At 53.2% G+C, this 12,518-nt stretch overlaps 1 protein-coding gene across 1 annotated transcript in view; it reads left to right on the top strand.

Moving 5' to 3' along the window:
- Positions 1-343: 343 nt before the first annotated feature.
- Positions 344-12,518, top strand: part of LOC122547041 (putative thiamine transporter SLC35F3) — a gene marked incomplete at its 3' end in the record, with an annotated part of 21,391 nt that continues 9,216 nt past the window's right edge. Inside the window, exon 1 of the mRNA XM_043685637.1 lies at positions 344-666. Within this exon, the coding sequence (XP_043541572.1) occupies positions 591-666 (76 nt within the window). The remainder of the gene's footprint in view (positions 667-12,518) is intronic.

The following is a 12,518-nucleotide window of genomic DNA, read 5'->3' as shown; positions in this document are numbered from 1 at the left end:
TGTCCATCCCTGGGCACTATGGGACAATTTATCACGGCCAGTCCGCCCTAACCTGCACATCCCTGGGCACTATGGGACAATTTCTCATGGTTAATCCACCCCTACCTGGGCATCTTTGAACTGTGGGAGGAAACCGGAGCTCCCGTAGAAACCCCACGCAGAGACGGGGAGAATGTGCAAACTTCACGCAGATAGTCACCAAGGGCTGGAATCGAACCCGGGTCCCTGGCGCTGTGAGGCAGCAGTGCTAACCACTGAGCCACTGTGCTGTGCTATGATTTAACAGTAAGATAGACATAGAACACTAGATGACTCCATATATACCATTCACAAAGTGAGCTGTGCCCATTCGTGTGGCAGGAGTGCTGACTGGTTACCGTCTGCCCCTTAAGGACCTGATTCTGCGCTGAGGAATCAATGTTCGGAACTAGTAGCCCTTTTAAGGCTCCCCAGAGCTGCAGGATCGGATCAGCGCTTTTTATTTATTTTCTCGGACACTCTGACGCACTGATTTATTCAGGAATTACAAAGCGTCGGGGTGGAAAGGTGAAACTGACCTGAGGGAGCAAAGCTCCCACAAACAGCTCAGGATGAAGAAACACACAGCCAAGATCTCCCCACTCACTGCCTGCAACAGTCCTGTGCTCTCGCTCACCTGGGTGGAAGGTAAGCGACCCTCTAACCGGGGCTCAGCCGAGAGAGGAACACTTACTGCCATAGAACAGTTACACACCATTACAGTTAGAAAATGCTACAGCAGATGAGAAGGAACGGGCACTGTCGGAGGGTCAGTGCTGAGGGAGTGGGCACTGTCGGAGGGTCAGTGCTGAGGGAGTGGGCACTGTCGGAGGGTCAGTGCTGAGAGAGCACCGCACTGTCGGAGGGTCAGTGCTGAGGGAGCACCGCACTGTCAGAGGGTCAGTGCTGAGGGAGTGCCGCACTGTCGGAGAGTCAGTGCTGAGGGCGGTCCGCACTGTCAGAGGGTCAGTGCTGAATGAGTGGGAACCGTCAGAGGGTCAGTGCCAAGGGAGCGCTGCATTGTCGGAGGGTCAGTGCTGAGTGAATGGGCACTGTTGGAGGGTCAGTGCTGAGGGATTGGCACTGTCAGATGGTCAGTGCAGTGAGTGGGCACTGTCAGGTGGTCAGTGCTGAGGGAGTGGGCACTGTCAGAGGGTCAATGCTGAGGGAGCGCCGCACTGTCGGAGGGTCAGTGCTGAGGGAGTGCCGCACTGTCGGAGGGTCAGTGCTGAGGGATTGGGCACTGTCGGAGGGTCAGCGCTGAGGGAGTGGGCACTGTCGGAGGGTCAGTGCTGAGGGAGTGGGCACTGTCAGAGGGTCAGTGCTGAGGGAGCGCCACGTTGTTGAATTGTCAGTGCTGAGGGAGTGCCGCACAGTCGGAGGGTCAGTGCTAAGGGAGTGCTGCACTGTTGGAGGGTCAGTGCTGAGAGAGTACTGCTCTGTCAGAGGGTCAGTGCTGAGGGAGCGCTGCACTGACAGCGGGTCAGTGCTGAGGGAGCACCGCATTATTGGAGGGTCAGTGCGGAGGGAGCGCCGCACTGTCGGAGAGTCAGTTCTGAGGGAGGGCCGCACTGTCGGAGAGTCAGTGCTGAGGGAGGGCCGCACTGTCAGAGGGTCACTGCTGAGAGAGCGCTGCAATATCGGAGGGTCAGCGTTGAGGGAGTGGGCACTGTCGGAGGGTCAGTGCTAGGTGTGTGGGAACTGTCGGAGGGTCAGTGCTGAGAGAGTGGGCACTGTCGGAGGGTCAGTGCTGAGTGAGTGGGAACTGTCAGATGGTCAGTGCTGAGGGAGTGCTGCATTGTCAGTGGGTCAGTGCTGAGGGAGTGGGCACTGTCGGAGGGTCAGTGCTGAGGGAGCGCGGATACTGTCAGTGGGTCAGTGCCGAGGGAGCGCGAATACTGTCAGTGGGTCAGTGCTGAGGGAGCGCGGATACTGTCAGTGGGTCAATGCTGAGGGAGCGCGGATACTGTCGGGTCAGTGCTGAGGGAGTGCGGATACTGTCAGTGAGTCAGTGCTGAGTGAGCGCGGATACTGTCAGAGGGTCAATACTGAGGGAGCATGGATACGTCAGTGGGTCAGTGCTGAGGGAGTGCGAATACTGTCAGTGGGTCAGTGCTGAGGGAACGCGGATACTGTCAGTGGGTCAGTGCTGAGGGAGCGCAGATACTGTCAGTGGGTCAGTGCTGAGGGAGCGCGGATACTGTCGGAGGGTCAGTACTGAGGGAGCGCGGATACTGTCAGTGGGTCAGTGCTGAGGGAGCGCAGATACTGTCAGTGGGTCAGTGCTGAGTGGGCGCGGATACTGTCGGAGGGTCAGTACTGAGGGAGCGCGGATACTGTCAGTGGGTCAGTGCTGAGGGAACGCGGATACTGTCAGTGGGTCAGTGCTGAGGGAACGCGGATACTGTCAGTGGGTCAGTGCTGAGGGAACGCGGATACTGTCAGTGGGTCAGTGCTGAGGGAACGCGGATACTGTCAGTGGGTCAGTGCTGAGGGAACGCGGATACTGTCAGTGGGTCAGTGCTGAGGGAGCACGGAAACTGTCAGATGGTCAGTGCTGAGGGAGTGCTGCATTGTCAGAGGGTCAGTGCTGAGGGAGAATGGATACTGTCAGTGGGTCAGTGCTGAGGGAGCGCGGATACTGTCAGTGGGTCAGTGCTGAGGGAGCACGGAAACTGTCAGATGGTCAGTGCTGAGGGAGTGCTGCATTGTCAGAGGGTCAGTGCTGAGGGAGAATGGATACTGTCAGTGGGTCAGTGCCGAGGGAGCGCGGATACTGTCAGTGGGTCAGTGCCGAGGGAGTGCGGATACTGTCAGTGGGTCAGTGCCGAGGGTGCGCGGATACTGTCAGTGGGTCAGTGCCGAGGGAGCGCAGATAGTGTCAGAGGGTCAGTGCTGATGGAGCGCGGATACTGTCAGAGGGTCAGTGCTGAGGGAGCGCAGATACTGTCATTGGGTCAGTGCCGAGGTGGCGTGGATGCTGTCAGTGGGTCAGTGCCGAGGGAGCGCGGATACTGTCAGAGGGTCAGTGCAGAGGGAGCGCAGATACTGTCAGTGGGTCAGTGCCGAGGTGGCGCGGATACTGTCAGATGGTCAGTGCTGAGGGAGTGCTGCATTGTCAGAGGGTCAGTGCTGAGGGACCGTGGATACTGTCAGTGGGTCAGTGCTGAGGGAGCGCGGATACTGTCAGAAGGTCAGTGCTGAGGGAGCGCAGATACTGTCAGAGCGTCAGTGCTGAGGGAGCGTAGATACTGCCGATGGAGCGCGGATACTGTAAGTGGGTCAGTGCCGAGGGAGCGCGGATACTGTCAGTGGCTCAGTGCTGAGGGAGCGCGGATACTGTCAGTGGGTCAGTGCTGAGGGAGCGCGAATACTGTCAGTGGGTCAGTACTGAGTGAGTGGGCACTGTCGGAGGGTCAGTGCTGAGGGAGCGGGGATACTGTCAGTGGGTCAGTGCTGAGGGAGTGTGGATACTGTCAGTGGGTCAGTGCCAAGGGAGTGTGGATACTGTCAGAGGGTCAGTCCGAGGGAGCGCGGATACTGTCAGTGGGTCAGTGCTGAGGGAGCACGGATACTATCAGTGGGTCAGTGCCGAGGGAGTGTGGATACTGTCAGATGGTCAGTGCTGAGGGAGTGCTGCATTGTCAGAGGGTCAGTGCTGAGGGACCGTGGATACTGTCAGTGGGTCTGTGCTGAGGGAGCGCGGATACTGTCAGTGAGTCAGTGCTGAGGGAGCGCAGATACTGTCAGTGGGTCAGTGCTGAAGGAGCGCGGATACTGTCAGAGGGTCAGTGCTGAGGGAGCGCGGATACTGTCAGGGGGTCAGTGCTGAGTGGGTCAGTGCTGAGGGAGCGCAGATACTGTCAGAAGGTCAGTGCTGAGGGAGCGTAGATACTGCCGACGGAGCGCAGATACTGTCAGTGGGTCAGTGCTGAGAGAGCGCGGATAGTGTCAGAGGGTCAGTGCTGAGGGAGCGGGGATACTGTCAGTGGGTCAGTGCTGAGGGAGCGCGAATACTGTCAGTGGGTCAGTACTGAGTGGGCACTGTCGGAGGGTCAGTGCTGAGGGAGCGGGGATACTGTCAGTGGGTCAGTGCTGAGGGAGCGTGGATACTGTCAGTGGGTCAGTGCCAAGGGAGTGTGGATACTGTCGGAGGGTCAGTCCGAGGGAGCGCGGATACTGTCAGTGGGTCAGTGCTGAGGGAGTGCTGCATTGTCAGAGGGTCAGTGCTGATGGCCCGTGGATACTGTTAGTGGGTCAGTGCTGAGGGAGCGCGGATACTGTCAGTGGGTCAGTGCTGAGGGAGCGCGGATACTGTCAGTGGGTCAGTGCCGAGGGAGTGTGGATACTGTCAGAGGGTCAGTCCGAGGGAGTGCGGATACTGTCGGAGGGTCAGTCCGAGGGAGCGCGGATACTGTCAGTGGGTCAGTGCCGAGGTGGTGCGGATACTGTCAGATGGTCAGTGCTGAGGGAGTGCTGCATTGTCAGAGGGTCAGTGCTGAGGGAGCACGGATACTGTCAGTGGGTCAGTGCTGAGGGAGCGCGGATACTGTCAGTGGGTCAGTGCTGAGGGAGCGCGGATAGTGTCAGAGGGTCAGTGCTGAGGGAGTCCGGATACTGTCAGTGGGTCAGTGCTGAGGGAGCGGGAATACTGTCAGTGGGTCAGTACTGAGTGAGTTGGCACTGTCGGAGGGTCAGTGCTGAGGGAGCGTGGATACTGTCAGCGGGTCAGTGCTGAGGGAACGCGGATAGTATCAGAGGGTCAGTGCTGAGGGAGCGCGGATACTGTCAGTGGGTCAGTGCCGAGGGAGTGTGGATACTGTCAAAGGGTCAGTCCGAGGGAGCGCGGATACTGTCAGTGGGTCAGTGCTGAGGGAGCACGGATACTGTCAGTGGGTCAGTGCTGAGGGAGCGGGAATACTGTCGGTGGGTCAGTACTGAGTGAGTGGGCACTGTCGGAGGGTCAGTGCTGAGGGAGCGGGGATACTGTCAGTGGGTCAGTGCTGAGGGAGCGCGGATACAGTCAGTGGGTCAGTGCCGAGGGAGCGTGCGTACTGTCAGTGGGTCAGTGCTGAGGGCGCGCAGATACTGTCAGTGGGTCAGTGCTGAGGGAGCGCGGATACTGTCGGAGGGTCAGTGCTGAGGGAGCGCGGATACTGTCAGTGGGCCAGTGCTGAGGGAGCACGGATACTGTCAGTGGGTCAGTGCTGATGGAGCGCGGATACTTTCAGTGGGTCAGTGCTGATTGAGCGCGGGTACTGTCAGTGGGTCAGTGCTGAGGGCGCGCGGATACTGTCAGTGGGTCAGTGCTGAGGGAGCGCGGATACTGTCAGTGGGTCAGTGCCGAGGGAGCGCGGATACTGTCAGTGGGTCAGTGCTGAGGGAGCGTGGATACTGTCAGAGGGTCAGTCCAAGGGAGTGTGGATACTGTCAGAGGGAGCGCGGATACTGTCAGTGGGTCAGTGCTGAAAGAGCACGGATACTATCAGTGGGTCAGTGCCAAGGTGGTGCGGATACTGTCAGATGGTCAGTGCTGAGGGAGTGCTGCATTGTCAGAGGGTCAGTGCTGAGGGACCGTGGATACTGTCAGTGGGTCAGTGCTGAGGGAGCACGGATACTGTCAGTGGGTCAGTCCTAAGGGAGCGCGGGTACTGTCAGTGGGTCAGTGCTGAGGGAATGCGGATACCGTCAGTGGGTCAGTGCTGAGGGAGCGCGGATACTGTCAGTGGGTCAGTGCTGAGGGAGCGCGAATACTGTCAGTGGGTCAGTGCTGAGGGTGCGCAGATACTGTCAGTGGGTCAGTGCTGAGGGAGCGTAGACACTGCCAACGGAGCGCGGATACTGTCAGTGGGTCAGTGCCGAGGGAGCGCGGATACTGTCTGTGGGTCAGTGCTGAAGGGAGCGCGAATACTGTCAGTGTGTCAGTGCTGAGGGAGCGCAGATACTGTCAGAGGGTCAGTGCTGAGGGAGCGCAGATACTGTCAGAGGGTCAGTGCTGAGGGAGGGCGGCTAGTGTCAGTGGGTCAGTGCTGAGGGAGCGGGAATACTGTCAGTGGGTCAGTAATGAGTGAGTGGGCACTGTCGGAGGGTCAGTGCTGAGGGAGCGTGGATACTGTCAGTGGGTCAGTGCTGCCAACGGAGCACGGATAGTATCAGAGGGTCAGTGCTGAGGGAGTGCGGATACTGTCAGTGGGTCAGTGCCGAGGGAGTGTGGATACTGTCAGAGGGTCAGTCCGAGGGAGCGCGGATACTGTCAGTGGGTCAGTGCTGAGGGAGCACGGATACTGTCAGTGGGTCAGTGCTGAGGGAGCGGGAATACTGTCAGTGGGTCAGTACTGAGTGAGTGGGCACTGTCGGAGGGTCAGTGCCGAGGGAGCATGCGTACTGTCAGTGGGTCAGTGCTGAGGGAGCGCAGATACTGTCAGTGGGTCAGTGCTGAGGGCGCGCGGATACTGTCGGAGGGTCAGTGCTGAGGGAGCGCGGATACTGTCGGTGGGTCAGTGCTGAGGAAGCGCAGATACTGTCGGAGGGTCAGTGCTGATGGAGCGCGGATACTGTCAGTGGGTCAGTGCTGAGGTAGCGCGGATACTTTCAGTGGGTCAGTGCTGATGGAGCGCGGATACTGTCAGTGGGTCAGTGCTGAGGGCGCGCGGATACTGTCAGTGGGTCAGTGCTGAGGGAGCGCGGATACTGTCAGTGGGTCAGTGCCGAGGGAGCGCGGATACTGTCAGTGGGTCAGTGCTGAGGGAGTGCGGATACTGTCAGTGGGTCAGTGCTGAGGAAGTGCGGATACTGTCAGTGGGTCAGTGCTGAGGGAGCGCGGATACTGTCAGTGGGTCAGTGCCGAGGGAGCATGGATACTGTCAGTGGGTCAGTGCTGAGGGAGTGCGGATACTGTCAGTGGGTCAGTGCTGAGGGAGCGCGGATACTGTCAGTGGGTCAGTGCCGAGGGAGCGCGGATACTGTCAGTGGGTCAGTGCTGAGGGAGCGCGGATACTGTCAGCGGGTCAGTGCTGAGGGAGTGCGGATACTGTCAGTTGGTCAGTGCTGAGGGAGCGCGGATACTGTCAGTGGGTCAGTGCTGAGGGAGCATGGATACTGTCAGTGGGTCAGTGCTGAGGGAGCGCGGATACTGTCAGTGGGTCAGTCCTGAGGGAGTGTGGATACTGTCAGTGGGTCAGTCCTGAGGGAGTGTGGATACTGTCAGTGGGTCAGCGTTGATGGAGCCACAACATATTGGCCGAATCAGCTGTCTCCCAGGAAAGGAAGCAGCTCCGACAGTGCAGTACCCGTTGGGAGTTTGTTGGGGAGGATTAACCTGGATTTTGCACTCAGGTCTCTGGGATAAGCCTTGAACTCACAACATTCTGCCTGAGACAGAGAGAGACCGAGAGAGAGAGATAGAGAGAGAGAGAGAGACAGAGAGAGAGACGGAGAGAGAGCTAGCTACTGAGGTGTTGAAACTGCAGGGACTAGACTGGTACCATCATTTCCATATGTTCAATATGAAGGAGCCCATTCAGCCCCTGTCTCTTTGCCAGCTGCTTGAAGGACCTATCCAATTCAGCCCACTTTCCCCCAGCTCATTCCCCACAACTTACTCCTTTCAAGTCGTTCTCATTCTGAAAGTTCCTGTTGAATCTGTTTCCACTCCCCACACAGGCAGCATCTCCCAGATCACTGAGTCAATCCTCACCTCCCCCTCTGATTCTGTGGTTAACTTCATCAATCATCTTAAATCTGTAATTTCTGGCTCTTGACCTTGCTGTCATGGGAGATTGTTTTGTCTTATTTATTGTATTAAAATTTTTATTCATCCTCCCCTCAACCTTCTCTGCTCTAAACAGAGCACCCCATCTTCTACAGTCTCCAGGTAACTGAGTATCTTCAACCCTGAGACTGTTCTGACAAATCTGCGCTGCTTCCTGTTATATGCCCAATTGATTGTAATACAGGGCAAGTCAGATCCCAGAGTGAAATCTAGCTTGTTAGACCCTAGGTTGTTTTTTTTTACAGCTTGGATCCTGTGGTGGGCAGATTCACATAATACCGTCATTTTGTTAAGTTAAAGAAAGCAAGTTTACAATATATTACAAAGCTGTTTATATAAATTACAGTGTTTAATGATACTCCTGCAAACAGCAAAAAGATTCAGCTTGCTTTTTCTTTCTCCCAGCAATATCCTTTACAGACACTCAACGCCACTGCAATATCAATCCTATCTTCTCTTTAACAGTTGTTTTACTCAAATGACAAGGTTGCAATTCCTTTCAGCAACTTTATGAGATATGATTCCCTCTATCTCTCCTTGAAACATACAGACACAAGCGAAGTCACTGACCTTTCTTACTGAGAAAAACACAGGGCTTTTTCCAGCTCCGTTATCTAGTCATAGAGTCATAGAGATGTACAGCACAGAAATAGACCCTTCAGTCCAAAACATCCATGCTGACCAGATATCTCAACCCAATCTAATCCCATTTGCCAGCACTTGGCCCATATCCCTCTAAACCCTTCCTATTCATATACCCATCCAAATGCCTTTTAAATGTTGCAATTGTACCAGCCTCCTCCACTTCCTCTGGCAGCTCATTCCATACACGCACCACCCTCTGTGTGAAAAAGTTGCCTCTTAAGTCCCTTTTATGACTTTCCCCTCTCACCCTAAACCTATGCCCCTCTAGTTCTGGACTCCCTGAGCCCAGGGAAAAGACTTTGTCTATTTATCCTATCCGTGCCCCTCGTGAATTTATAAACCTCTATGAGGTCACCCCTCAGACTCCGACGCTCCAGGGAAAACAGCCACAGCCTCTCCCTTTTATGACTTTCCCCTCTCACCCTAAACCTATGCCCCTCTAGTTCTGGACTCCCTGAGCCCAGGGAAAAGACTTTGTCTATTTATCCTATCCGTGCCCCTCGTGATTTTATAAACCTCTATGAGGTCACCCCTCAGACTCCGACGCTCCAGGGAAAACAGCCCCAGCCTCTCCCTGTGGTTCAAACCCTCCAACCCTTGCAACATTCTTGTAAATCTTTTCTGAACCTTTCAAGTTTTACAACATCCTTCCAATAGGAAGGAGACCAGAATTGCACACAATATTCCAACAGTGGCCCAGTCAATGTTCTCCCAACTCCAGTACTCATTTAGCTTGTGATAAACTGTGTCTTTAAGAGGTAAGTTTTGTCCTGGTTTCTTTTAGAGATAGAGACTGGGGCATAGGCGGTGAGCAGTCTATGCAAAGATAACATGTGATGTTACATCACACTGTAAACGTTTGCTATAAATTCTGTGCCTTACAATTGTGTCCTCCACAACCACCTGATGAAGGAACGGCGCTCCGAAAGCTAGTGCTAACACTTAAACCTGTTGGACTATAGCCTGGTGTTGTGTGATTTTCAACTTTGTACACCCCAGTCCGACACCGGCATGTCCAAATCATGTGAAGCCTTGGATGGTTGTTTAAAAGTTGGAACAATAGAAGCAGCCTGACTGGGTGTGGTAAAGCTCTCACCCACACAACTAGGGATGAGGTTTCAGCGGTTGCTGTTGGGGTCTTGAAGAGGCAGAAGCTATCTTTTCTTGTGCCTCTTTTAGTTATTTCCAAAAACTGGGCCTTTCTGGCTGCAACTGGAGCCAACCTATTTTCTGAACTCGCCTTTTGCCAAGAATGTGTTTATGGGATGTTAATACATAGAACAGTTACTGTTTAGTAGTGAAATAGCCTATTAGATTAGATTAGATTAGATTAGATTAGATTAGATTAGATTACTTACAGTGTGGAAACAGGCCCTTCGGCCCAAGAGGTCCATACCGACCCTCCGAAGAGCAACCCACCCACTATTATTTTGTTAAGGTTTCCAAAAGAGTTAAGTTATTCCAAGTTCCTCTTTCTTTTGTTGTAACGTAACTATAGTGTATGAATAAATTCTGTTTTGCCTCATGTCGAGTAGTTTGAACAATCATGCCTAGAACATAGTGTCTGACATTTACCTTTAATATAAGAAAAGTTAGGGTTTAGGCTATCTTCTTAAAATATTTTGAGTGTATCTGCTCAGCTTCATAACAAGCTTAAGTCACATACTTCCTTGGAAATGTTGATGTGAAATGGCATTCTGTCCTTCAAAAAAAACAGTTACTTCCTCAGGATTAAAATCAAAAACCAATTTATCTCTACTTTAGAATCCGTATTCCAGAAGGTAAGAGTATACTTGAAAACCTCCATTATAAAGCACTGACATTCTTCCTAAATCATTGGAATCAGGCACGATACTCCAGCTGTGAGATCCAGCCAGTATTTTATAAAGCCGGGGATCATTTGTAAGTTCCTCATTGAGTTTTCCTTTTTATCATTATTTAGCTTTTCATGAGACGTGGGCAGAGTCCTTAAACTGAGTGGCTCGCTCGGCCATTTCAGAGACATTCAAGTACCAACCACAATGTTGTGGGTCTGGAACCACATGGATAAGGGTGGCAATTTCCTATTGTCAAATTAAAGTGTAAGAGGAGGCCATTCATAGCGTTGTACAGCAAACCCTTCGCTCCATGCTGACCAGATATCCTAAATTAATCTCGTCCCATTTGCCAGCATTTATCCCATACCACTCCAAACCCTTCCTATTCATATACCCATCCAGATGCCTTTTAAATGTTGTCATTGTACCAGCCTCCACCACTTCCTCATTCCATACATGCACCACCCTCTGCGTGAAAAAGCTGCCCCCTTAGGTGCCTTTTACATCTTTCCCCTCTCACCTTAAACCTATACCCTCCAGTTTACCCTGGGAAAATGACACTGGCTATTCACCCTATCCAGGCCCCTCGCGATTTACAAAACTTCCATAAGGTCACCCCTCAGCCTCCGACGCTCCAGGGAAAACAGCCCCAGCCTATTCAGTCTCTCCCTGTAGCTCAAACCCTCCAAACCTGGCAACTTCCTTGTAAATCTTTTCTGAATGCTTTCAAGTGTCAGAATATCTTCGCTATAGCAGGGAGACCAGAATTGAACGCAGTATTCCAAAAGTGGCCCTGACCAGTGTCCTGTACAGCTGCAACATGACCTCCCAACCCCTGTACTCAATGCACTGACCAATCAAAGGAAAGCATACCAAATGCCTTCTTCACTATCCTATCTACCTGCGACTCTGCTTTCAAGGAGCTATGAACCTGCAGTCCAAGGTCTTTTTGTTTGGCAACACTCCCAAGACCTTATCATTAACTGTACAAGTCCTGCCCTGATTTGCCTTTCCAGGATTTAGCCCCTTGTGTCTGCACAAGTTCTATGACTGAGTGCCAATATCCTTTGTTTTCCCACAATCCTTCACAGACTTCCTTCCCTAAAGGAAGTGATGAATCACATGAGGTTTTGTGACCACGGATGATAGTCGCCATCACGGAGACTAGCTCTCGAATTTCACGCTTTATTAACTGAATGTAAATTGCTGCCACAGTGGGATTGGTACACAAATTCATTTCCTGCTGGATCACAGAACCATTACCATCAGCCCATTGGTACTGCCAAAATAGCACGCGGCACATGACGCCTCTTCTTCCTCAAGTGGCTCAGAAAATTCTGCCTGTCCTAGGACCCCTCATCCACAGATATACCATTGAAAGCATACAGTCTGGGTGTATAACGGCCTGATAACGGCAACTGCTCTGCCCAGGACTGTAAGGAACTACAGCGGGTGGTATGCACAGCCCAGACCATCACAGATGCCAACCTCCCATCCCTGGACTCCATTTACACAGCTCGCTGCCACGTAAAGGCAGCCAACACCATCCAGGATCCATCGCAGCCCGGTAATGATCTCCTACACCCTCTTCCCTCAGGCAGAAGATACAGAAACCTGACCGCACGCACCAGCAGGTTCAGGGACAGCTTCTTCCCGGCTGCCATTAGGCTGATGAATGGACCCCTCTAGCCTCCAATAATGCTGACCTTGCTAATGTCGCTCTCGCCGAGTGCAATGTAACCTGTATGACTCTGTCTAAGTCTTTCTGATCTGTATGTTATAGAGTAATAGAGATATGTACAGCACGGAAGCAGACCCTTTGGTCCAACCTGTCCATGCCAACCAGACATCCCAACCCAATCTAGTCCCACCTGCCAGCACCCAGCCCATATCCCTCCAAACCCTTGCTATTCATATACCCATCCAAATGCCTCTTAAATGTTGCAATTGTACCAGCCTCCACCACTTCCTCTGGCAGCTCATTCCATACACGTACCCGTCTCTGTGTGAAAATGTTGTCCTTTAGGTCTCTTTTATATCTCTCCCCTCTCACCCTAAACCTATGCCCTCTAGTTCTGGACTCCCCCACCCCAGTGAAGAGACTTTGTCTATTTATCCTATTCATGCCCCTCATAATTTTGTAAACCTCTATAAGGTCACCCCTCAGCCTCCGACGCTCCAGGGAAAACAGCCCCAGCCTGTTCAGCCTCTCCCTGTAGCTCAGATCCTCCAACCCTGGCAACATCCTTGTAAATCTTTTCTGAACC

Source organism: Chiloscyllium plagiosum, unplaced genomic scaffold (genome assembly GCF_004010195.1).
Source record: "Chiloscyllium plagiosum isolate BGI_BamShark_2017 unplaced genomic scaffold, ASM401019v2 scaf_935, whole genome shotgun sequence".
NCBI lineage: Eukaryota > Metazoa > Chordata > Chondrichthyes > Orectolobiformes > Hemiscylliidae > Chiloscyllium > Chiloscyllium plagiosum.
This window is presented reverse-complemented; position numbering and strand designations above follow the sequence as displayed.